Here is a 27836-nt window from a genome sequence, read left to right on the forward strand (position 1 = left end):
CTCAAGGTCTTTTTATATTCTGTGCAAGTACAGGGTCACTCTCAGTCAATCTGTTGCAACCTGTTAGCATCTCAGGGGATTGTAGTCATGGTATTGGCCCTTTGCCAAACCTGAATGAAATGTACTACCTACTGACTAATGCAGTCCTGTCCTTGGTTCTGAAACACACAAGGGGCAGCCTGTGCCATCTTGTCAGCATTTTTTTGTAGAAAATATACATATCGATGATTTGCATCTAGATTCTATTGTTCTCTTCATTTCTATCACTGAATCTGATCCCACACATGGTTTTGACTTCATGAACACAGAGGTATGAAAGACTCCTCAGATGAGATATCAGTTTTCTGGAGACCAAGATATTTTACTTTATCCTGCCATGCCTTATTCCTTACTAAAATCTTCCTTGAATATACTTTGTGGAATATCTTACTTATATGGTGTGTCCTTTGAATAATCAGAACCTCCAACACACCCTTTGTTGAAAAGCTAGAAGATGTGTTCGTTCAACATGAGAGAGCAAGTCAAGATAGAAACATGGGACCCAGGGAACCCATCTCAGAAAGAGATGAAGGAATTCTCAGGAGGATGGTGAATGGGCTCTTATGATGCTATCTGAGTCAGGAGAGCAATCAATCCAATCTGGAGCATGTCTCTGAGGAAGAAGACAATAAAAGAATGAGAAACAAACTGATGAGTTTGACCATATGGAGAAGAACTGTATAGTTCTTTGAAAGTTTAGGAAGAATGAGAGATTCTAAAATACAGAGTAAGTTAAACAAAAATAAAGCAGTTTTTTTTTTTCTTTAGGATAGAAGTCGGGAAGGAAGGAAATAGTACCTTATTTGGCTCAGCTGTGAGTGATATTTACATAGTTGTAAACACTGGCTATGGGCTTAAGAATTGTGATAGAACTCATTTAAGAGAATATGTGGAAGAGAAAAATGTATGTGAGGGGGAAAAAACAGGTTGATATTAGCCTTCATCTTCCACAGTAGTGTGTGAAGTTCATCACTCAAGGAATTATCATGTGAGCATGTAATTTAGATATATGGTGGTGGGGGAGAGGGGGACCCAACCAAACAGAGACAGCTGAGAGTTAAAAGTAATTGTATCCGATGGTGTAATTCGGGGATGTGGACAGCTAGACAGAGAAATGTTCTTTTTATTCATTAAAAGTCTTTTAAATGTGGTTTTTCAAACTATGGTAAATTTTTGATGAAACATTTCTGAAAGGAAAATGAAAGGAGTCCCAGAGAGATTAATGTATCTTATGGTGTTTGCTCTTGTTTTGTGTTTGTTAACCTCAACTCCCAGGCTAGCATACAAAATCCCTGTGGACAAGAGTGACATCTTGTACTTTTTTAGTAGTGCTCGCAGCACCTGCTACATGTTAATTAATATCTTCATATTTCTGAAATTTTCATTACATCTCTTAAGAGCTAATGAAGTTCCCCAAAGCGTGTTAGTGGAAAAATTTAAATAGATAATATACTTTATATTTAACCCCTGATAATGAAAATGACTTTTTCTCCCTCCTCAGGCTGACACTTGTCAATGGTTTTGCAATACAGTTTTAAAGCCTTTTCTAATTGAGCGTGGCACAACTGAATTCAAAGCATAACAGCTGGAAATCAAACTGGACTTGGATAAACTAGGGCAGTAGCTAAACAACAAAACACTAAACTCACTTGCATATTTGTTGTGAGCCTGGGCTTTGGAGTCAGAGTGCCTGGGTTTGCCTCCATCACTTACTGGTTGTGTGATCTGGGCAAATTATGAAATCACTGTGCCTTTACTTCCTCATTTGTAAAATGGAGATGTGGTAATCCCCGTCTCATGGATCACGTGAGGATTCAGTGAGTCAATGTGAAGTGCTTAGGGCATCACTGCTGGGGTTGTGAGCCTCATGACCACTCCTGGCTCCTCACCCTACCCTGCTTGGTACCTCACTCTCCGTATTCTTTTATACCCACTGCTAACCCCAAGCCGGCTTCCCGTCTGACCTCCCAGGTTGTCCTCATTGAATCCATGTGCTTAGTTCTATTCCCAATTTATCCTTACTCCTCAGGGATAAGTGTCACCCTGTAACACCCTGCATACTCAGGGCTGGATTCTTCAGGAGATAATATAGCCATGATGAAATTTCCAATGCTCCCTTACTCACTTCTGCAAAGACTTGTTTTTCAATGGCAAAGAAGTGATGTGGTTTTGACAAACATTGAGGAATACTTTATTTAAAATTGGCTTGAATGGGGAATCCGTTACAGCCCAGCAATGGGTGAAAAAAGAGCCCCTCCTCTACCAGATGGAGTTGATTCATTACTTTCTTTTTTTTTTTTTTTAAGATTTTATTTATTTATTTGACAGAGATAGAGACAGCCAGCGAGAGAGGGAACACAGCAGGGGGAGTGGGAGAGGAAGAAGCAGGCTCCTAGCAGAGGAGCCTGATGTGGGGCTCGATCCCATAACGCCGGGATCACGCCCTGAGCCGAAGGCAGGCGCTTAACCGCTGTGCCACCCAGGCGCCCCTGATTCATTACTTTCTTACCTTGGTATCTTATCACCTAACAAAATTCCTGGCATATAGTGTGCATTCAATCAATATTTTGTTAATTAGTTAGTAAGCAGCTAAGTTATATGCATGTTATAAAGAAATCCATATGAAGAACTAGAAGACTCAGGTCTCCATTTTCATTTTTGTCACTAATAAGTTGTATTGGTCAAGTCACTTTACCCATATAGGACTTGGCTTCCTCATCTGTAAAATGAGAGCATCAAATAGACGTTCTCTTAGTTTCTTTTCAGTTCTGAAATTTGATTTGGGTGGTACGAAGAGAAGCCAGAGAAGCTTTCCAGTGGGGCCTACGGTTTAAGTCTCAATGCAGTAGCTTATTGGAGAATCATCTTTAGAGCTGTGGGGTACTTTGGACTAGCCCGGTGCTTCTCAGAGTTAAATGTGCATACATTACTTGGGAGATATTCTGATTCAGTGGGTCTGGAGTGAGACCTAAGATTCTGCATTTTTAGTGAGTTTCCAGGGGAGGCCAGTGCTGCTGGTTCTTGACTTTCAGATGCCAGTCCCTGCCTCCTTTGTGCAGCCATTGTCTTCCCCAGCTCCCAGAAGAAGGGAGTAATTTTGGGCCTCATCTGCAGCACCAGGTTCTCACTAGTCACTTGGCCAAGAAGACCCAGAATCCAGGGCACCTCAGAGGGAAGCCCTGGGCATCTGTATGATCTCTGAGTTTCAGCACTCCTAACATCTGCACTGACAATGTTGAGCTGCGTTTACTACAACTTGGGAGTTTTCCCAGGATCCCTAACTCTTCCTTCAGCATGTAGGACTAAGCTTGTCTTGAATGCACAGCCTGCTTATTTGGGACCATGAAATACAGTCTAGCTCTAACAAGGGCTATAAAGATCTCCAGAAAAGAGCACCAGCTCCATCTCTCTTGTTCCCAGACTGGCTGGATTTCTGTATTGAATAGACTTATCTCCAAGAACTTTTCCAATTCTATCCAACTCGTGTTTTCACTTGATACATGGAGTCCTGATTTTCAGTGCTTTGCTTGATCAGACTTCTTGCACTTGATTATGCTTGTCTGCCTAAATCTTCTGTGGCCTCTGAATACTGTGCCTTGGACTGTCTAGCTTCATGCAAAACAACAGCCTATGCAGCAGTTTGATTCCCTCCAAATTAGGTCTCATAGACCAAAAGGAAGGTCCCACTATTGCTTCTTTATCGCCCCTCCTCCCTGCTAGCTATGAGCTGCATTCCTTTGAGTCTGATCAAGTAATACACATAATTCAAGTCTCACTTTATACCTGGGCTGGCTTATGATCCAGAGCATCCTACTGGGAACTCTGGATACTAAAAATAGCAAGAAGATGAGGTAGAATAGAGCTAAAGGTCCTAAGATGTATTCTTAAGACAAATTTGAGCCATCAAATCTCTGGCTCTAGTTACACCATTTTAAGCTAAGCTGTAGTTATGCATCTTTGAGCCATTCTTCACAACTATTTGTAAAGCCTTTGTCCAGAAGTTTCATTAAAATGATTGCCCCTTGCAGCCTCTTTAGTGTCTGCTTCTAGAAGATACTGAAATTGTTCAAAAGATGCTTAGTTTGTAACAAAATTCCAGGGAAGAGCTTATAATGTGGTTCTACTATATTCTTCCAAAGATAGTTTTGTTAAATAGGATAATACAATTTCTAATCCTGTACTTAAGAAGTTAAACTTTTCCAAGTTAAAAACTTAACTCTAAAAAGTATTGTGGCATGGAAATATTTAGCCCTCCAAATTATCTAAAAATTTTATGTCAAAATCCCTAGTTCTATGATTTCTACTTTGCTGCCACCTGCATCCTTGGTTCCCACCAGTATTTCTGCTTCAGACACTACATTAACTGAAGAGGACTGAGTAGGTGAATCAAGTGCTGTTAACTTGCATTGTTCATCCTCTAAGTCCTTGGAAACTGCAACACCCTAGGTCAGATATAATTTTCACCACCATCCCACCCAGAGGCTAGAAGTGCCTGCAGCCAGGACCATTGTCTGAGGACTCAACAAAGCACCATGCTGAGGAGTGCAGACTTGGAATCCGATTGCTCTAATCCTGATTCCTTGTTGACTAGCTTTCCTCTATCCTGTGTCTTAGCTTCCTCTTCTGTAAAATGGGGCTGATGATAGTACCTACTTCATAGAGTTGTTGTGAAGTTAATACAAGCAAAGCATCTAGAATATACTAAGCTCTACATTCACTACTGCTAGTATCTTGTAGTTTCATGAGCTTTAGCCAGTTATTCAAAACAAAACTATACACTAAACACCTAAGATAATGAATAGATAAGTGTTCAAATACACCAATATTCAAATTATCAAACAAACTTCAGTGTTATCTTCTGAAAAGATAGAATCTTAGGTCTGAGGAGATCTAGTCCATCAAAGTCAGTGTTTCCCAATTTTTTGACTGAAATTTATGTCAGCAACTACATCTTTTATCATGACCCAATACGTACATATTTATTACCAAAGAGGGGAAAAATGTCCCCAAACTAAGAAATGGGAAAACTGTTATTGTGCCTTTGCTTGCAGCATAAGAAAACCACTCTAGCAACCTGTTTAAACCAGAATTTGTTAGCTGGTGCGCTCCTTCTAATCTCTGTCTCACACCAGGCCATGCTTCCATGTTCATTGTCAGATACAACTGTTGATGGATAAAACCCTGTTACTCTAATTATCAGCCACAGGTAGAGTCATAGCATTAACTTCTCAGATCATTCTGTCTCAGACTGATACAGATGTGATATTTCCATGAGCTTGCAAAATGAACTTTATAGTTTCTTCTCCATTTTTTAAAATTAGCTGCTATTTCCCAAATATGTAATCCTTCTGTATCCATACCCTTCCTAGATGGATATACTCTTTTATCACTTGGTTGTTTCTCTTGCCAGAAAGTAAATAAATTCTGACACATGCTGAAGATCAACTGATCTGAGAAATTTTCTTTTTAACAACATCACAAAACAAAAGTTTCAGAAAATGTTTTATCTCTTGTTTTAATTTCTTTTGAAAAAATACTACTCAAGACCCACACAATATTTATTTCCATGGTCCACTAGTATTCTTGGATCTAGAAACTGAAAATTACGTTACTAAATTCCCCAAAAGAGACTATGCAGGTTTATTATTTTTAGATGTATATGGACTATCTGGCAAGGATTTGATGTGGAAAGTGTATGAAGGAGAGTACTTTCAAAATGTGAGAAACAGCTTTAAATGTTCCTGGGGAGTGATATGTTAAAGTTTCATTTTTTCTATGAGTAGAAAGAGATATAATTGACCAAGAGTTAGCAGCAGGTTGCCAGCCTAAGGAGGCAGAATGAAGAAGCCAATGGGAAAAGTGTGTTCAAAAGCAAAGAGAGGTAAGCCCAGGAGGTTTCACTTTCTGACAGGGTCACATGGGTCAAGGAGCAGCAGAAGCTACCAGAGGCACAGCTAGAGGGGACAGCACTCAAGAGCTGGAAAATGCAAGAGTAGACCAATGCAGGAGGCAAAAAGCAAATGAAAATGCTGAACAGGGCAAAACTATATGGCAACCGTTTTATGGGGGAAAGCCTGAGGCTCTTCTTAGAGAGAGCAGCAATCAAAGGAATGCTATGGTGGAAGGTCCCTCTGCAAATGGCTGTAGTGACCAACCGTTCCATTTTTAAAAGCTTGACCTCTCATCAAGATTCTCCTAGAATGTGAATCACTGTTTTTTCTCTAACTGTCCAGGGATCGATATTAAACTGCTTCTAAATACTTGCCCCTATCTCATCCGCAATTAGCTCCCCAATTAACCCTAGTGCAAATATCTTTCCATGCATATGGACATAGATGAGGATAAAGATGAAGATGTAGAGTTAGATAAAGATAAAAATAATGAACATTAAAACAAGGGGTGATATGTGTGATACAAATTTATGAAGGGCACTTAGAGGCAAACTAAGGTTTTTTCCCGTATATGCTATGCACTTTAATTTTGCTGGTAAGGCACAGTGTACTTTATTCTATACAATATCTATAAGTATCTATAAGAAGATATTGTTGCTAAATTTTAAAAGAAGCTTTTAAATAATGTTTTATTAGTATATTACATGTATATTTGAAGTTATTAAACTTTAAGACAGCATAATAACTTAAAAATAATTTCCGATAATGATAAATGACAAGTACTATTTATTGAGGTTAGGCATTTACCCAATTATCTCTAGTTACAGATAAGGATAACTATGATACAGAAAAGTTAACCAGTCTACTGAAGATCACAAAATAATATATTAAGTGACAGAGCTAGGATTCCAACCCAGGTAGTTTGGTTAATTTGATTGCACTTAAGAACACAATCTCAAATTATGTAAAGCAAAATTTGAGAGACTGACCACTGACAATCACTGTGAGGGATTTAAATATACTTCTTTTAATAATTGATTTTAAAAAATTAAAGGCCAACAAACAAGGATAGAGATTTGAACAAGACTAACCAAACTGACCTACTGGATATATGTATGAACACTGCCTTAGCACCTGAGGACTGCACATTCCTTTTAAGAGCAATGGAATATTTACATAATAAATCCTCTCCTGGAGAAAATACACAGGATTCAACAATATCAATCATACAGAGCATTTTTTATTATCACAGAACAACATAATCTAAGAATAAATAACAAAAGATAATTTTCTAATATAATATGTAAAATATATATAAGCTCTGTGTAGTTTGAAATGTAAAAAACACATGTTGAAATGGCCCATGAGTCAAAGAGTAAATCGTAATGAAAATTTTAGAACTATTTTTAACTGAATGATAATGATAATACTATAATAAAAACTTGTGGAATGAAACCAAAGCAATGTTTAGAGAAACTCATAGTCTTAAAATGCATACATTAGGAAAGAAAGGACTGAATATTAAGCCAAACATTTACCTCAAGAAGTCAGCAGTTAGGAAAAGAATACAAAACAAAACAAAAACAAAGGAGAAGAAAGATATATGGATTAGTGAAATAAAATTAACTAATGAGAAACCTCTGGTGACAATGATCAAGAAAAAATACACAAATCACAAATATAAGAAATGAAAAGAGACACAATACAAATACAATGGAGAGATTAAAAGTATGATAGAAGTTTTAAATAAAATGAAAAAATTCCTAGATAAAGCAACTTAAAGCTGACTCAAAAAGAAACAGAAAACTCCAATGTTCTATAAACAGGGGTGATAGTCAAAATATTTAAAACTTGGTTTGACAGGGGTGCTAACCATTAGAACAGATATTGACCCAATCAGAACTGATACCAACTCTGGCATTTAGTAAATGAGTACAGTGCTTAATGACTGCCTCTAACTATTGAAAATTATATTACTAATTTTCTATTTTCTCACAAAGAAAACACTAGGATCAGATGGCTTTACTGATGAGTTCTTTTTTTTTTTTTAAGATTTTATTTATTTATTTGACAGAGATAGAGACAGCCAGCAAGAGAGGGAACACAGGCAGGGGGAGTGGGAGAGGAAGAAGCAGGCTCCTAACAGAGAAGCCTGATGTGGGGTTCGATCCCAGAACACTGGGATCACGCCCTGAGCCAAAGGCAGATGCTTAACGACTGTGCCACCCAGGCGCCCCCTGTACCACCCAGGCGCCCCTACTGATGAGTTCTTACCAAATATTTGAGGAGAAAAGTTTACTCTAAACTTACAAAAATGTCACCAGAGAATAGAAAAACATAGTTATATTTATCAACTCACTTTATGAGTCTAACAAAATCTTGATACAAAATATATCTGACAAAAATAGTATGAACACGCAAATTTGTAACCCAATATTACTCTTAAACAGTGGCAAAAATCCAATACCAATTTGAGTTTATCTCAGGAACACAAGATTGATTTAATATTTAAAAAATCAATTAATATATTTAAAAACTCATAAAATAATCTTAATAGACACAGCAAAAGATTTTGATAAAAGTTCTTAGCAAAGTGGACAGTAGAAAAAAAACTTCCTTAATGTGATAAGGAATGGCTGCAAAAAAAAATTAAACATCCTATATTATGGTGACACACTGGGAAGTTTCCCTTGAAGATCAGAAAAAAGGAAAAATTATCAACTCAAGCCAGACTTTTCCTGATTTCTTAGTTATTTTCAGATTCATTCTACTAGACAATATAGATTCTATATTGCTGTATATTTTCATCTATATGACAAGGGGTTGTTCTTTATTTTCAAGTTATAATGGTCAAGTTAAACCTTATATTCAAATATAAGATTTAGCTTTGTGATTATATTACATACCATAGGTTCTGTGTCCTTTGGAGGTCTTTCTAAAGGAGGAATGTACCACTGAAAGCAAAGTTCTTTGTTTAAATCTTGTATATTCATATCTGATGACACATCTCCAGAAGATGGGCTGGCAGAGAGCTTATTTAATGATAAATCGGAGTGTAGAGAACTGTCATGACATAACTAGGGAAAAATCAAGAAGAGTTTAATTGTTGGTAATAATAAATTCATTCAATATTTAAAACTTTCACTCAATATCCATTCAGTCTTGGCTACATTATAAAACTCTGGGAATTGTCTTAGTTTGTTTATGGGTGTAGCTTTCAAAACTGTCCCCGATTACCAGAAAATATTCTCCTACAGAAAAAATATGCTTCAAAATCCATGGAACTCAGGGTGCCTGGGTAGTGCAGTTGGTTAGGCTTCCAACTCTTGATTTTGGCTCAGGTCATGATCTCAGGGTGGTGAGATCAAAAGCCCTGCATCAGGCTCTGTGCTCAGCTCAAAGTCTGCTTGAGAGTCTCTCTCTCTCTCTCTCTCTTTCCCTCTGCCCCTCCTGCTCATGCTCTCTCTCTCTCTCTAAAATAAATAAATAAATCTTTTAAAAAAGAAAAAAAAAATCCATGGGACTCAACAGACGTCTTCTATTTTGGTGACTCTCCCACAGTAAAGATCTAGAGAGGAAAATGTCAATGCTATCATTTCAGTCTCAAGATCACCTCAGATTCTAAGAACATCTCCTTTTCTTCTTGTTTATTCAGTGGTGAATAAACTGAGGGTATGATTATAAATAATATCTATTTTCCGACGGCATTTTTTGCAGTGTCATATGCAAAATAAGACACAGTTTTTGCTGTAAAATATTAAAATCAATTGCTCTCATTCCCTCTTTACATGAACAGGGCTGATTTGTAATTTCAGTCTTGGTAAATCTGGGCCTAGCTTTGATGGAACCAGACCCCTGAATCAGGAGTTTTCAGGAAACATAAATGTGTAGAATGCAGCTGGCAATTTCATAAATTATTCAGTTTTTTAAAAGTAGCTCAGAAAACAAAGCATGGTTGCTATCAAAAAAATAACAGATAACAGAGAGATAATAATAGTGATAATAATACCTCAAATCTGAAAAGGACCTTCCTTAATGGAGTGCAAACTATTTTCAAAATTAACTTGTTGTTATTCCCAAGATTATAGTATCGTAGTTGGGAAGCAATTCTTCTATTGAACTTTTGACATCTAAGGTGTCTTAAGGCTTGATGATGAAGGGGAACACGTAAGTGGCCAGTAAGAAATGCCTGGTGTTTCTGTAAGGCTTTGTACCTCCCATTATTTCTGAGCTTACTCAAGATATAATATAAGACTGTCAATGAGAGTCTTCAAAATAAAATAAAAAGAGAAATAAAGACTCTGACCTTTCAAGTTGTCTACTGATAAAAGAAAAATATGTCATGACTGAAAGGTAATATTAAAGATGAAAACTTCTCAAAAATGTCTAGAGACTATCATCATAAAAGGATATTATAAGCCAGAATCCTCATTTATTAGCACTATGATACTAAAAGCATGACCAAAATAAACAATAAACATGACTATTAGGTTTAAATAATCACTTAAAAATGCTAAACTAAAATTAATTCAGGTAAATAATTGATTCAAAAAATAATTTCTCATATTTTTTCATATCTGAGTGCCTTTCAGTTTCTGACAACTATTTAATAAGAATTCATATTTAATAACTAAGAAGAGAAAAATAATAAGCAAATATTTACTATTTCAGTATATACAGCATTTACTAACATGATGGTCTAATAATGGTAAATTGTAACAAAAGTCAATATCAAAATAGGCATTTAGTTTTCCATTATCTTTAAAAAAACATAAAATCTATGGGGCTCCTGGGTGGCTCAGTCGGTTAAGCATCTGCCTTCGGCTCAGGTCATGATCCCAGAGTCCAGGGATCAAGCCCCACATCGGGCTCCCTGTTTGGCAGGAAGCCTGCCTCTCCCTCTTCCACTCCCCCTGCTTGTGTTCCCTCTCTCGCTGCCTCTCCCTCTGTCAAATAAATAAATAAAATCTTTAAAAAAATAAAATTAAATTAAAAAACATAAAATCTAGTTGCTAATGGAATTAAGTACATATGCTGATTGATGAACCATACACTGAATATTTTCGATATGTTTGATTTGTTCTTTGGGAGGAATAAAACAACAGACCTACCAGGAGAATTCTTGTTTGCCATGGTCCTATGAACCGCAAATCACTTTACACTAGTCAAATATCTGACCTTATGACGAGTCTAAACACGAACAACCCAGCGTTGTGCATCATTCTAATCGTATCTTTTTTTTCTTGGAAGTTTTAATGTAATTTATTGGGCACCTTTGTTTTTCCACCAAAGAGCTTCGGTAGACCTAACAACACGCAGACGCACACACTGATGAGCCTGGAGCCTAGCAATGATCACTCTGGAAAGACATCTACTTCTTTGTGGAGGAAAAGCAGGATTAAGTATCAAATTACGGAAAGAGTTTGATTGAAATAGCCTCCTGAGTGATTAAAAGCTCAAAAACGTTATTATAAAAATCAGCCAAGCTTGCAGTTTATTTTTTAAAAAAAATCCAAAAGGCTCTATGCTCGTTAGCCGTCTACCCCAGTGAAACGAACACATGATTAGGTGGCTTGCACCTGTCAGGCGAGCGACAGTGATCTCCAGAGCTGATTATTCTGGGAGAGTGTTACACTAATTATATTTTTTTTAAAAAAGAGCAAACAGGGTACAACAGTCTTTGATAACATTGCTGCCATTAGAAACGTCACAGATATTTACAATGTATTCAAGGTCCTATGTTCAGAGCATCATGCTTAGGAGATGGGTAATGGTAGGCTGCCCTTAATACTAAAATACGCAAGCAGAGCTCCTTTCGGAACAGTATTTAAGAAATCACACCTATTAGCAAAATAGTCACGAGAACACATTCACAAGACTATAGTTCTCCACCTTCTCCTTCTCTGGTTCTTGTGCCAGAGTACCTAAGGCACCTGGATATGTGGCAGTAATCCTCACAGGGAGTCGCAGTTTCTGGAGGGGTGAATCGGGATCTGGTGTTAGATGGAAATGATTTCATCCCACTCCTGCTACTTCCTTCCCTGCAGAGGACCAGACATTTACAGTACATTCCTGGCCTTTCTGCTTCCTCTCGTTCCCCTGCCCTGTAGAGCTACTTGATTGGTCAACTGGGGAAAAAAGAAATGTTGGATATGCTCTTTCTTCTTGGGAGAGAATGGTTTGTAGAATTCTCTGCTCCTTCATGAGACCAATTTTAAAGGGGTCCTTGTCCGCACAGATTTTAAGGGGGCCTGTAGTGACCAAAACCAGCAAGCAAGCAAGCAAACAAACACAGCTGGATTGGCAAAATCTGTCTACTTTGCTATCTGCTTTTAGGAACAGAATTTCCCAGTAAATATAAACCATATCCTGCAATGTCAACATTACAACTCATAAGGTTGGGTATTTTTTTAATCCCAAACTCTTAAACTCTTTTATTTTTCAAATGATTTATAATCTGGGCAAGATAGGGGTGTTGAATATTAGGCATGCCAATACCCCAGTATCTGGGAACTAATTCAAAAAATCCTCCCATGTGGGCGGGACACTGACCTGAGAGCAACTCCATAACTCTGAGAATCACTTCTTTAAATGAATTCTTAAATATCTCTTAGTAGGTCTTCCCACTACTTTTTAAAATTACACTTTATTAATAGTCACCTCACTCTTTTGTTCAAAATAGTGATTTAAAAAAATATTATTACCTACCCAACAATCTAGCAGGATAAGACAAGCAAAGGTTCTCAATTTGGAAGAAGTCACATTTTTAGGTCACTTCTCTGGGCTTAGAAATATAGACATGTCTGGTATGGGCAAGTCCATAATCATAAAAATGAAAGCACTATATGGTGAAGTCCAAAGTCAAGATAATTCAAAACAAAAGACTGATTTTTTTGTTTGTTTGGAAAGAATTCAATGCAAATGACTTGATTTATTCATTTTATAAATACATATTGGAAATTTATAATACACTACGTCCATTTGCATTTTCTCAATTGTGCTTCCTTCAGAAATATAACAATGATTCTAAGAAGTTTTCCAAAATATATAATGTTTGAAAACAGTACCTTGACTGAGTCATGTGAGGCTTTTTCTGAAAACAGTGTATTTTCCAATCCTTGACACAGTTCTTCTGGAAATTCATCAATACAAGAGGAAGAATACAGCTGTAAAAATCTTTTAAGGAAAAAATGCATTTCTTTTTGGCGCAAAATAAGCCCAGAGTTGAAAAGGGATGTGAGGAGTGTATCATCTGGCAATGAAATTCCAGATCCTGGCTTTGGAGATGCTTAGGGAAGAAAAATACATTAATTTAGAATCACGTTAGATAACAGAACAGTCAGTATTGTTGGTATTTGCTCGTTAACTGCTGTCCCTGTAAATCACACCACCTCAGCTAGCGGCTGCCCGTGTAATTCCTCTGTTTTTAAGCTTATACACGAATGGAATTGCTTCGTGCCACAGGAATGAAGAAAATTTCAGAAGGGTGTGAAGATATTGCTTTAGGTTCTAAGTCTTGACAATGCAAAATATTCTATGCAGTCATCTTATTTGGGACTTACCCCAACAAAGATCTTAAAGCAAGAACTTAGGTGCAGGTAATTGATTTGAAAAGTGATCTCAAGGAGCATAAGTGAGAGACTGAACAAAGTGTGATGGATAGAAGAGCCAATAGTGAGTGAGTTAATGGATGGGCTATAGCTTTGGATAATAAGGGCTTAGTTCTGCTGAGGACTTCTGAAAAATAACACGTAGAACTGTCTGGAACTGGGAAGCTGGAGTGTTACCTACCAGTTCCCTACCTCATTAGTATGTGCGGAATCCCTGGCACTTTGGGCTGTCGTGACAGTGGGCTGAGCAAGTCTCAGTAGTTTCAGGAAGAGCTGTACTGGTTAATGTCCGCACCCTTTGTTATCGAATTTCTTTTATTCTTGCCCTTCTCATGATGCACCTTTTGCACCTGACACCTTTCGGCGTGCTTGTCTATCCCACTGCTAGCCGTGCTTAGTCACTCTGTGACTCAGCCCATTTGCCCTGTTGGCTTCTCCATCACTGGGCCCTGACACGGGTCAACCTGTCTTTTCCAACTATTTGCACTGATGAACAACACGAAATCACCAATTTCAAGGGCGCAGATAAAACACAACATACATTGTCACAAACACAAGAGGGACTGATGTGAAGCAGATTAGACCAGTTTTTCTGGATGTTCTTCAGACAGCATTGATGATACAACAAAAAAACTAAACGAAACAACTCAATGGAGTTATATATCTTAGCTGAAGTCATGTAATTCTCCTCTTCTACGTACTGAATACTCTTCTTAAAGTCAAAATTTCATCGTGTTCATTTTATAAGCTGTCACATTGTGATCACTCTGATTCTTAACTGTTTTGAGCCATGGGCCACTTTGGCAGTCTTGGGAAGCCTCTGGATGCATCCTTACAATAACATTTTTAAATATGGGAAATAAAATATATAGAATGTCAAAGGAAGTCAGTGATGTTGAAATACTATTCTACCCAAAGATCTGTGTATCTCAGGTTAAGAGCCCCTGAAATTTTCATATTCTGATGAGAGTTCACTCCAAAAGATGTCAAAAGCATTTTAAAATTCCCAAATAAGAAACATGACTTAAACAAGAACTGGAAAAAAATGTGTTCTTTCTTAACGCATCAAAAACCTACCTAGCAGTTTGCTCATATTATTAATCCTTTGCAGATGAATATAGTAGCGCAGTAGAAGAATCCATGTAATATCCACTTTAGTCTGAGGTTCTTTTCTAGCGTCTGTGCTGTTGCACACATCGTCACTTTGATAAGAGCATGTAAAGGCAGTCGAGAAGACCACTTGGTAGTTATCTAAAAATGAAAAATAATAATAACGGTAAGTGAAAAAAGTTTGTAAGACAAATATTATGCTTTCCTTGAAAAATAACCATATGGGAGGGAAGAAAGCTCAACCTATAAAGGAAAGAGTGACACATGGACTACATTTGATTAAAAAACGTTTTTGTATCACAAAAGACACCAAACACAAAGTTAAAAGACAAACGATTGACTGAGAAAAAATATTTAGAACACGTATGAACAGTTTTTCTCAAATATGTACAACACCATGCACCAATCAATAAAGAAAAAGTCAAAGTCCAACAGAAAAATGGGCAAAGAATTTCAACAGTCAACTCATAGAAAAGGAGACCCAAATAGCCAAAATTTTAGCATCTCTAAAAATCAGAAAAATGCAAATTAAAGTGAAATACTATTTCCCATCCCTCAGTAATTGATAAATACTAAAATCTGAAAATAATAAATAGTGATAATAATGTGAGGAAATGTATGCTCATACACTACTTGTGAGAGCAACTACTTAGGAAAGCAGTTTGGCAGGATCTTATACAATTTAAAATGCAGATACTCATATAAGTGGTATAAGTGTACAAGGACTCTTGTGGAAGACACTCATGATACCATTGTTGCGATATCAAAAAAAAAAAAGGGAAACTTGGAAAAATAAACAGATGTCTATTCATTTGCTGGCAATAAAACGAATTACTTAGATCTATAAGGCAGAAGGCATATAGTGTAGTGTCACAGTTCAAATTCCAGATGTACTTCTCACAAGTACATGACTTTGAATCTCTGTACACTGTAGGTTTCTCTGGGCTTTTCACCTCCTGGGTTTTAATTTTCTCATCTTTAAAATGGGCACGGTAAGAGCCTGTATAGATCATGACAACATATACCAAGTTAACAAGCAGGTTCCAAATGATACACAGAGTATCATTTGTATACATTTGAAAAAAAAAAAAACCCAGGGTAATATTTTGTATTATTTATGTGTACCTATACACACACACACACACACACACACACACACACACACATACACACAGTATTTTATTAGGATAGTGGCTGCCTCTGGGAAGGAAAGGAAGAAAGATGAATAGAATCTTTTATGGTTAATGGTTTATGTATGTTTTCTTGGATATTAAGATGAATCCCCATGCTCTTTCCACCCAGTTTAGCAAACAGAATATTCCCAGTACTGTGGAATACTGTGCAAAACTCTCCCTAATCCCATTTCCTTCCTCTTTTTCTTCCTTCCTTCGCTTTTTTTTCCCTATCTCGCATTTTTTCTTTGTTTGTGAACTTTGTGTGCTGAGGTACATTTGCTTGTAACTGACTTTTAAAAAGCTCACCATCTAAGAAAAGAAAACCATTTGAGTCCTTACAAGGACCTAGCTAAATATATGATTTTGGTTGAAACTTATTTTTCCTTAAAACTTCAAAGGCCTTATTCTACTGCTTTCTAGTATCTGTCATTGCTGGGGAGAAGCCGGATGCTAGTCAAATACTCATTCCTGTGTTTGACCATCTTCCCTACTCTGTAATGTTTTTAATGAATTCCTCGTTATTTGTGGTGATTAAAAATATTGTTTGGCATCTAGGCCTAGGTCTTTTTCATTCATGCTGCTTGGTATGTTGTAGGCCTTTTCAGTGTGAACACTCATCTCTCCTTGTGGTCTTGCCAAATAGTCTTATATTTATTTCTCATATTGATTCTCTCTCTCTTTTGGTCTCTTTCTGCCTTTTCCTCTCCCTTTCTCTCTCACTCCACATTTTTGGGCACTTGATTTATAACAGATGTGACACTGCAATGTTGTGAAGAAGGTTGGTCTTTTTAACACATGGTTCTGGGTTAACTGTATACCATATGGAAAAAAAATTAATCTTGACTTCAGCCTCACACCATATATAAGAGTAGATTCTAGATGAATTGCAGATCTAAATGTGAAAAGTAAAAAAAAAAAAAAAAGATGGTAAAGATAGGAGGGTATTTTATGACTTTTGCATAGAAAAAGATTTCTAAAACTGAACACAAAAAGCATAAACCATAAAAGAAAAGATTTATAAATTAGACAACATTATAATGAATTTTGTATAATCAAAAGGTACCACTAGCAGAATGAAAAGGCAAAGCACGAGGGCGTAAAAGATATTTGTAATACATAAACTCTACAAAATGGTCATATCCAGAATACTGAAAGAATCTCTCCACATTTCTAAGAAAAAGACAGAAAGCTCCCAGGAAAACTGAGCATGATTCTTGAATAAGGAGTTCCCAAAAAAGACTAAGCAAAAGCCAATATTGTGTATAATAGTGTCCTACCTTTTTAGTCATCAAGGTAAAATTTAAATTCAAACCCCTTTGAGGAACTTCTTGATAGTACTAAATTGAAAATATATATACCTATGGCCCAGCAAGCCTATTCCTTGGTACATACATAAAAATGTGTACCTCTGTGCAGAACAATGTAATATACAAGTGTATTCATAGAAGCATCATTTCTGATAACCCCCAAATATTTATCAACAGTAGAATGGATAATAAATTATTATCATATCCATCAAAGAATGAAATACACAAACATAGTGTGGAACAAAAGAAGACAGATACAAAAGAATATAGACTATACAACTTCACTTACACAAAAATCAGGTGGCAAAGCTAATTCATGTATTAGAAATCAGAAAGCAGGGAGGTTAAGATGTGTTGACTAACCTTATTGTGGTAATTATTCCCCAATGTATACATATATAAATCATTACATTGTACACTTTAAACTTACACAATGTTATATAACAATTATATCTCAATAAAGCTGGGGGAAAAGGCGACTGGTAGGCAGTGGAAGTGTGGATGATGTAGACTTCTAGGGTACTGGATTTGTTCTATTTTTGATCCATGATGGTTACACAGGCACTTCCTTTATGACATTGAATGAAACTGTATCTTCATGATTTGTGTGATTTTCCATATTTATGTTATAACACAATAAAATATTTTTGTGGTGATTTCCAGCAAATGTGTCCATATAGTATTGGCATGTCCCCTTCTCCTGGAAATCATCCCCAAACAACACAAAAAACAAGTAACAAAAACACAAATTCTATTTTCAATAAATCAGGAAAGAGCTAAAACCCCAAACTACAAGATGCATGGCATTGTGCCCGAAGTAGTTGTCACCAGGTAGAGGATACAAAGGACGCAGAGGATAATACTAAGATGTAAATCTCAGAAAGAAATAGCAATGGTGAGTTGCACATTTTTAAAACAGTATTATGGTGCCAGTTAAGTTGAAGCATCTTAAGACCAATTGTTCAGAGTTTAAAGAAAAAGAAATACATATACATTTTGAACGTGTATGTGACGAGCTCTTTAAAGCCAAAAAAAAAAAAAATTCTTTGTTACAGCTTTTCAAACTACAAATGAAAAAGTCAGTGAAGCATCATATAGAGTAGGTTATCATATTGTGTTGGCTAGAGAAATGCACACAAAAGCCTAGGAACTAAGAAGTTGACATTGCTGAATACATATTCTGAAGTCTAAGACCTCAATGTCCTGTTTGCAATAACTTGCACTGGTTGAAAAATCAGTAAACAAAATTGTAGTACTTTCCAATAATAAAATAACTTGTTGAATTCAAGATGTAAAATGCACACATGAATTCAGTAACACGGCTGCAGAATTGTATTTTTGCCTTACTAATGCTCACATCTACAGACACTGTTGGTCATGCAGTTTTGCTTGGATTTGTCTAAAGTATCAGCACCAACTATTGAAAGAAGATCTCCTTGTCTGTGAATGATTAGCAAAAATGCAAGTGAAATATGCAAAATGCTGAATAATCTTCCTGAATTCAGTGGTTTATCCTGGAATAACTCTGTTGACATGTGCATTGATGGTGCAAAAGGAATGATAAATAAGACTGTGGTTCCTTCACATGAACCTCGGAAGGCAGTGACATCAAACTGTACTAGTAGTTCTTGCTTTCTTCACTGCCATGCACTCATAGTAAAATGAATAAATTAATTAAAATGCCAGTTTCACTTAAGAATGTCCCTGATAAAGCAGCAAAATTAAAGTTATTAACTACTGACCCTCAAGTACACATCATTTTTCATAATTTGTGTGATGAAATGGGAAGAACACATAAAATGTTTCTACTCAGGCATCAAAAAGAATGTAATCTTGCCATTTGCAATGATGTAGGTGGAACTAGAGTGTATTATGCTAAGTGAAATAAGTCAGTCAGAGAAAGTCAAATACCATATGATTTCACTCATGTGTGGAATTCAAGAAAGAAGGAAAAATAAAATAAGATAAAAACAGAGAGGGAAACAAACCATAAGAGACTCTTAACTATAGAGAACAAACTGAGGGTTGCTGGAGGGGAGGTGGAGGTGGGAGGATGGTTGGGCTAAATGGGTGATGGGCATTAAGGAGGGCACTTGTGATGAGCACTGGGTGTTTATGTAAGTGATGAATCACTAAATTCTACTCCTGAAACCAATACTATTATGTGTTAACTGACTTGAATTCAAATTAAAAAAATTTTTTTTGCTGCATACTGAAATACACAATGGCTGTCTTAAGGAAAAGCACTTCTGTGATTAAGTTGCAAATGGAATGCACTGCTCCCCACACCCTCTCCTGCCCCTCACCATGGAACACCATTTTTACATAAAAGAACAACTGAGAAGACAAAGTGTTTTCCGTACTTAGGTGTATGGCAAACACCTTCCATAAAGTAGTAGGTCTTCAAGGAAAATAACTGACAGTATTTACTGCCAAAGATAAAATTCAAATTTTTAAGTAAAAATTTAAGATTTTGGAAAATTTGTATATGCCACCATGGGCGTCCCAATACTTAGACTTTTCTGATAAGAATGGTGGTGGTATTTTAAAAATCTGATTTTTAAAAAATTGTCCAGTGAATTGTACCAACACCTAGAAGTCCTGCATAACCCAGGGAGCCACTATTTTCCAAATATCTGATGCATGATATTACAAAATCATGCATGAGTAAAAGATCCATTCAGACTGAAGACTAATGTATTTTAATGTAACAGAGTAAAAAAAGTTCAATGACATTGTTTCATAGTCTACATTGGAACTAACCTTTAAGAAAGTACCACTTATCAGTGTTGGTTTGGTACCAAAGAATAATGTCCACAATTACCTGAAAAAGCTCTTAAAATAGTCCTCCACTTTCTATCTACATATCTGTGTGAAACTGGATTTTCTTCACATATTTCAGCGAAATCATTATGCTCTAACAGGCTGACTGCTGAAGTAGGTGTGAGAGTCCAGCTCTTTTATTAAGCCAGACATTAAAGAGATTTTTAATGTTATTTATGCCAACTTCTAATGGATTTATTACTGTTCTTTTAAAATTAGGTAATAAACTTGAGTATTAATTTCTAATGTAACTTTATTTCTTCTAAAATAATAGATTTGCCCAATTTTTAATATAATGTATTTTGAAGTAAATTTGGGTAAATTATATTTTTCTACAAAATTATACATTTTACAAAAATTTTTTTAAAGATTTTATTTATTTATTTGACAGAGAGAGCACAGGCAGGGGGAGGAGCAGGTAGGGAGAGGGAGGAGCAGGCTTCCCATGGAGCAGGGAGCCTGATGGGGAGCTCGATCCCAGGCCCCTGGGATCATGCCCTGAGCTGAAAGCAGATGCTTCACCGACTGAGCCACCCAGGTGCCTGCATTTTACAAAATTTTTAAAATTTATTTGCTTCAAGTTAAACAGAAAAAAACTCAAATAGTTTAATTTCTCAATATCAGTGATTACCTTCCTCTTATCATTTATCCCTTTTTTACTGTAATTAATTTTCCTAAATAAGTTGGCTAATAGCTTATTGTTTTTTTCCCTGAAATTATTTTATTGCTTTTGTTTCCTAGTTTATTATATACATGTCATAAAATGATACAAAATAATGCCAAACATACCCTTCATGTCAATTAATTTAAATTGGCTGAAGTTGCCTATTACCAAAGAGCAAAATACTATCAAGTTCTAAAACAAAGAAAACACAACTCTGTGTTCTATTGAAGAGGCATATTTAAAATAAGATTATTTAGAAAGGCTGAAAATAAAAGAATGGGCAAATGTATACTGGGACAATGTAAACCAAAAAAAAAAAAAAAAAAAGGCAGTATTGGCGAACCTACTATCATACAAGGTAGCATTCTGGCCAAAACAGGTTCTCCCCTAAAGCCTCCAGAGGGATGTAGTTCTGCCCCCACCTTAATTTTACCCCAGTGAGACTTATTTTAGACTCTGACCTCCTGAACTGGAAGATATACCTTGTGTTGTTTTAAGCCACTAAACTGTGGTTGTTTCTTGTAGCAGGACTAGGACACCAATACAATGACAACACCAATTGCAGAGGACCCAGTTACTTGCAGAGGAGGTGGAAGGAAGACTTTCCCTCCATGCCCTTGGATGTCTTTTGACTATTTACTTATTTTTATTTTTAAAAGATTTTATTTATTTATTTGAGAGACAAAGGAGAGAGAGAGAAAGAGGGGGAGGGAGAGGGAGAGAGAATCTGAAGCAGACTCCGAGCTGAGTGCAAAGCCCAACGCAGGGCTCAATCCCACGACCCTGAGATCATGGCCTGAGCTGAAACCAAGAATTGGACATTCAACTGACTAAGCCACCCAGGTGCCCCTTTGGAGTTTTGATTCTTGAGAATAAATTACCTATGTAAAAAATTGAACTAAATTAAAAGAAAAAAAGGAGCCTCTGTACATATTTGACCAATGTCATCTGGTCTTTAATGTCACAGGAGAAAATTAATACCAGTTCAATTTTTCTTTCTTTATAGAAAGGCCACTTTTTCTGATTGAATACTTACTATTATTTTCTTTGTCTTTATAATCCAAAAGTGATGCCAGAATTTGTCCAGGTATAACCTGCACTGTACGTTTATCTTCAGAGCTTTGGTGGGAGGTGTATCCCATTGCAATGGTTTCCCTCTAGCCACAGCCAGAGATGCAGGGGTGTCACTGGTTCTGGGCCAGTATTTATGCTAATTTCCCTGCATTTCTCAGGTGGTGAGAATTCCAACTTTACATCTCAGGTGGGGTTCCAACTTCTCCCAAGTGGCTCATTTTTGGCCCTGACTGAGCAACGTGTTTCTAGTCCTCAATTTGTAGACAAGTCCACTCTGAACCTCAGTTCTAAATAGTTAGCTGGGTTCTGACCTTCCCTACCTGCAGAGCCTTCCTTCCAGATGTCCTCTTTGACCAGGCATTCAAAGTCCCAACCCCAGCTGTTCTCTCTCCGATGAGGTCCTCACCTTCAGCCCTTGCTTATAATCACTCATTTTACTTTGGTAACTTGAGATTTTCTTTTCCTGATTTCATGCTCAGGTATAAGTTAAAACAATTTTGGTTCTGTGTTACCCAACCTTGTTATATGTTTGGATTGGGGAGGGCAAAAGCATCTTTCATGTCAGCTCAATCCAAAAGGGTGATGCATAATTCTGCACTTTGATTTCCTGGTAATACTTTCTTTTCACACCCAACACAGTGATCAAGGGCACAGCTTTTAGAACTGGGTAGATCAGGGTTTGTAACAGCAGTAGAAAATAATCCTAGTTACATAACCTCTCTGAGGGCTTTTTTTCATTTACTATATGTGCATAATGACACTCTCATGGAATCTTCCTAAAGGATAAATGAAATCACATAAGAAAGCACTAGCATATAGCACCAGAAGTCACTGGTCCCACTATTATCTAGCATTTGCTGCATTATGGCTTTCTCTGGTTGTGTCAGTCTTCAACTGTATGGGCCCTGCTGAAGGTTCCAAACAATTTTGCTACATTTCCTTTGGTTCCCTGAAGAGTCAGTCTTCCTCTGAGTCTTCAAGAGAGCATTCTATTGCATCTGTTGCTTCTTATTTTTCATTGTTGACTCAGTCTAGAATAAAGAATCTCTCCACACCTAGTGTCTGATAATAGAGGGTGGAGAATGTATGCTCTGCTCTTGGACATGGGTCTGTTCCTTCTCGAATTTAAGTGATCAAAGTGCAGAGCTCTCAGTGAAATTTCTAGAATCTTGCAGGTGTTGGGCCAGGACAGCTTTGCTTCACTGAGGATGGTTCTCATCATACCCTGATTGTCTCAACTGCTTATACTCTGAACTGATACAGAGCATGTGCACACACATGCACACGCACACATGCACACACACACACACACACACACACATCACTGTTATTAGCATGAATGATTTATCTCCATTTTCATTCATAAATTGTATAATAATTTGGGATTTGAAGATATAATGTGTTCCCCCAGCTCCCCACCAACGGATAATTGTGTCTCAGAAGACTAGAAGAAATCAACATGGTGGTATAGGAATGGCATCCCAGTTTTTAGTTGGTATTGACCCCATGTCTCTGAACCAGGGGCAAGGCAGTAAGAAAAGAACAAATCATATTTTTTCAGGCTGGAAGGTTTTCTCTCTTTCAAGAGGCAGAGCATATATTAAAGGTCAGCTGTGATCCTTAGTTCTGCTCTACAGATCTCTTTTTACATTCGGACAATAGGTTCACCAACATTAGCTTTTAGCATGACACACATTTATGTTTTTCTATATACCAAGTGTATGTAGTTGTCAGAGACTGCATCCAGGACCACTAATCCTAAATGTTACTTTTAATTCAAAGTGTCTTATAGAATTTAACAATTTTTATCCTAGCTGAATTTTTATATTAAAGCCCCAAGAAAATCAGGAAAAAAATAAGTATATTTTAATACAAGTAGGCCCAAAGTAGGCATCTAATAAATGTTTTTTGCACTGAATCATTACCATCATTTCATGTTCTCTATTCCCATAAGACAATGGAGAGGAAACCTCGATAAACCAGACCAGCTGAATCACTCAATTACCTTATTGTCCTACAGATATCATACAGTAGGTCTCTGGTACATGTACTAATCTATTCTGGCACCCATACACATGACTAGTCTATTCTGTCATCATGGTTCTCTGATCATCAATACTCTGCTGGGAAAATGTGCTCCTCTCCACTCTGCTACCCACATCTCTGGTCTATTTACACCTCCCCTACAACATACTTCTTCTGGAAGAAAATGTTCCTAATTAACTCACATGCCCATCCTGTCTGTATCTAGCTTTAGTTTAATCTGCCTCCATTAATATGGTTCTCTTAAAAGATGCATTTATATAATTTCAAGGTGTATGCCTGTTCTGACTGTCAATGACGGGAAGCTCATGGAAGGCAAGACTCACTTTGCTGATGTGTTCCACGACTACTCCTTCCCTCTGCATGTAAATATCTGGTACAGTGCTCTCCATACAGTAACAATGGCTATCGATCACCACCTCGTGTACAGATCAATGCTAGTGAAGGTGAGATTACTGAGCAGGTTTTCTCCTGGATGCTAATTTATGCTAATGCAAATAAAATCAAACAAGTTTTATTTGTTGCTGTTGCCCTTTAGCAATTCCTTATAACATGAACCTCACTACCATCTGGGTATTTGAAGCAATCCGGAGGGAATTCAGTACCTCCTTCCAACCCAAATACCGAAGTAAGGGAAATCATCAACATGAATTAATTACCAGTCTGCTAGGAAAATACTGGAGGGCAAAACTATTATCCTTAAGGCAAGGCAAAATGCAAAATAGATTGGACTTCAAAATTTGGTCATTTCAAATTAGTATTTTGGTAAAACAGTAAAGGAGTGTTAATCGTACAAAATAGAAACTTAAAATTGGAATACATTATGAAAACTACTAAAATAGACAAAGAAAGCACACACTGTAGCATCAAGCATAGCCAAGATGAAGACTACCTGCTCAGCTGGATCAACTAAGATCATTTGGATAGGGGATGCTGTTCCTCACGGCATGTGCCCATGGGTGCCAACATTAGTAAATCACTGAACACCCTTTCCTGTCTTTCCATACAGCGGCTCAGAATTCTCCTCAGGTCACTACCAGCCACAGACTGAACTTGTCATGTATAGTAGTCTGGATTATCATTCAGCACATTCATGCCCCTCTCCCTTTCTCTATAGGCAGAGTAGATTTCCGTTCCTCCCTGATGTTGGACTTGGCCATCTGGTTTGCTATGATCAGTGGGGTGTGGTGTGGAGAGAGGCCTTGAATGTGCTTCTGTGATTTAGCTTGGTGATTTAGCCCTGTGATCTGGTGCACGCCACGAGAAGAGCATGGCCCAAACAGCCACGGCCTCTGCAGCCTGGGCTTCATAACAGTTGTACATGGATCACACCCAAATCAACGTACAGATGGAAGCAGAATACGTGAGACAAGTCAAAGAATGAATTCTTGTTGTAAGCTACTAAGTTTTAGGGCTGTTTGGTATACACCATAATTTTGGTAATAACTGATTAATACAGCATTTTAGATGAAATTGATGAAGCAAAATCCCACCAGGCAATCAAGCAATAAAATAAGAAAACGACACGTCAGCATAAAAAGTCCATCTAATGGTTTAACCTCAGGCAATACGTTTTTAGGTTGGAAAGGAAGAAAGCCAAGGAAGGGGACAGTGTCAGACACTAACCCTTTGGCTAAAGCTGACTTAACACTTCAGCAGAGTAAGCTGCTGCCTACAAGTATCTTTTCAGAGGCTTTAGGAAGACCACTCCCACCCCCACCAGGTTCAAGTACCACTCTTCATTGCCTTTGGCTCAATGCTTCACCTAGTGCCAAGGAAAATTAATTATGGTTGTTACTGAAATGTCAGTCTGGAAGTAAGACTCTAGCACCTTACTTCTTAGAACCCATCCAAGTGCCCAGTACATAAGAGCACTCAATAAATGTTTTTCAAATGAATGAATGGACAAACACATAAATGAATGTTAAATATGTCACTGTTCATCCGACTTAGAGGTTTATAGTTTACTAACTAACAAAGGAGTCCTAAATGAGAAAAAAATAAATAGCAGTGAGGTCAAGTTTAAATTCTAACCTCTCCTTCATTAATTCATTTAACAAATATGAATGCCTGTAATGTGCAAGTAATGTGTGATTTTCTGTGGTTGGGGCAGCAAACAAAATAAAGTCCCTACCCTCAGGAAGCTGATGATAGTTTAATGGAGAAAGAACTCAAAATGTGTACACCCATGTACACACACACACACACACACACACACACACACACATTTAAAATATAAGAAAAAGCACAGAGAGCTACATGAGAGTATGAGAGCAAGTACACATTTTAGAGGATCAGGAAAGGACCCACAAGTAAATATTTTTAAAAGGGCTCATTTGACATGTGTGAACTGGAAAGAAGCAAGACAGAAGGGAACACCATTTGTCACAGAGCCCTGCATCTGCAACGCAGGAGCTGACTGAGTAACACGTACATATGCACAATGAAATGATGTCCCTTTGTTTTGGCAGCGAGGCCCTAAGAACCCTCTCCTCTCCCTGAGGTTCCTCACACCATTATCCTCTCTAAGCTAAAACCCAACAAATCACCACAATTAAACCTTTGCGACTTGATTAAACATTGCATATATCAGATTTTTATAAAATGCCTACACATTTCAAACATACCAAGCAAATAATCTGTGTATGAAGACAGAAGATCCATGGTGGCAAATTCTGGGATATTTGGTAATGCCCCTTGGCTAACTTTATCAGTTCTAGCATTCTTCTTTCCAATAAGTAGATTAATTTCCAACACAGCTTCACTGACCTAAAATTAATGCAGAATTAGAACCCATAAATGTAAGCTTTCTGATTCATAGATTATCCATTAGGTAAATAATGTGAGAAAGTGAATTCATAAAATAATATTCAATATACATTGGAAGAAAAAATAAAGATAATCTGGAGAACAACATGTGATCCCCAACATGTAGTATATATCATTGTCAAACAAATCATTACTGTTGACAATTTAATTAATGTATGAGCCACTTTAAATAGGCTCTCTCACCTAGCTACGACAGATATTTACCAAAATGTCAAAATGTGCACATATGTATCTGCCAATACTTTCATCAAAGGAAAGCTGAAACAAACAAAGCCAGGTCTGGCTAATAAAGATTAAAAACATTATGTATATAAGGAGCGTTTCTAATCTTCCCCAGAAACATCATCAGCATAAATCTGAAAGAATGTGAATTTTCCTTTCTCTCATAGAGATACATTGTGCTGTCCTAACAGCTGGCAGGTAGAGGATACAGACAGGACAGTAAAGAAAAAGATTAAATAAAAATCACACCAACCTGGGCAGCAGCTCTTATCACAATCCAGGCCAGTGAACTGTACATTTCAAATTTATTTACTATTGGCTCTTTAATAGAACTATGCCTTCTGGTAGAAGCCTAAAAAATATAGCACATACATTATGATAAAGATAAAGATATCATGAATTTTCATGATAAATTTTCTCATTGTCTGAAGAGAACATTTCAGTGGAACACTATGTAGCCATTAAGAATAATAATATAAAAAAATAATAATGTATTTGTATCTATTGACATGAAAAGATGTTCAAAGTATATTGAAAAAAGAAAAGTGGAAGTTACAAAATAGTATGCAAAGTATGATCCTATTTTTAAAAGGACATGTACACACATATACTCCCTGTATATACAAGCAGAGGAAATGATTAACAGTGGTTATCCTGGTTTTAAGGGTGATTGTTTTTATCATCTTTTCTAATTTTTTAACAAAATAAACACTAAGGGCATTTTAAGGAAAGTATATACTTAAAATGATAAGTTGAATATATTGTGTGTAAGGATGTCAGAAATAAGAACATCACTTAAAGATTTTTGATAGGTATTTGCTGTCATCTTTTTAACTGGGAAAATGTTAAAGGGACAATGTAATCATAGAGTTCCACAGAATAGCAAAAGTAACAATGAATGGAGATAATTTTTATTGTGTGTGTGTTCAGTTTTGTGTGTGTGTGTGTGTGTGTGTGTGTTCAGTTTTTAAACAAGAAAATCAATGCTACAAAAGTTAACAGAAAGAAACTCCACTAGTAACATAGTATCTACCTGTTTTACATTTTTA

At 36.8% G+C, this 27836-nt stretch overlaps 1 protein-coding gene across 2 annotated transcripts in view; it reads right to left on the reverse strand.

Annotated features, from left to right (window-relative positions):
• Window positions 1-27836, reverse strand: part of CFAP54 (cilia and flagella associated protein 54) — a 293191-nt gene that overhangs the window by 44460 nt on the left and 220895 nt on the right. For both annotated transcript variants that reach the window (XM_057316516.1, XM_044384508.3), the window contains 5 exons: window positions 27041-27139; window positions 26364-26505; window positions 14618-14791; window positions 12998-13218; window positions 8837-9007 (listed from right to left, as the gene is read on the reverse strand). In XM_057316516.1, the coding sequence (XP_057172499.1) occupies window positions 8837-9007; window positions 12998-13218; window positions 14618-14791; window positions 26364-26505; window positions 27041-27139 (807 nt within the window). The remainder of the gene's footprint in view (window positions 1-8836; window positions 9008-12997; window positions 13219-14617; window positions 14792-26363; window positions 26506-27040; window positions 27140-27836) is intronic.

Source organism: Ursus arctos, unplaced genomic scaffold, assembly GCF_023065955.2.
Source record: "Ursus arctos isolate Adak ecotype North America unplaced genomic scaffold, UrsArc2.0 scaffold_21, whole genome shotgun sequence".
NCBI lineage: Eukaryota > Metazoa > Chordata > Mammalia > Carnivora > Ursidae > Ursus > Ursus arctos.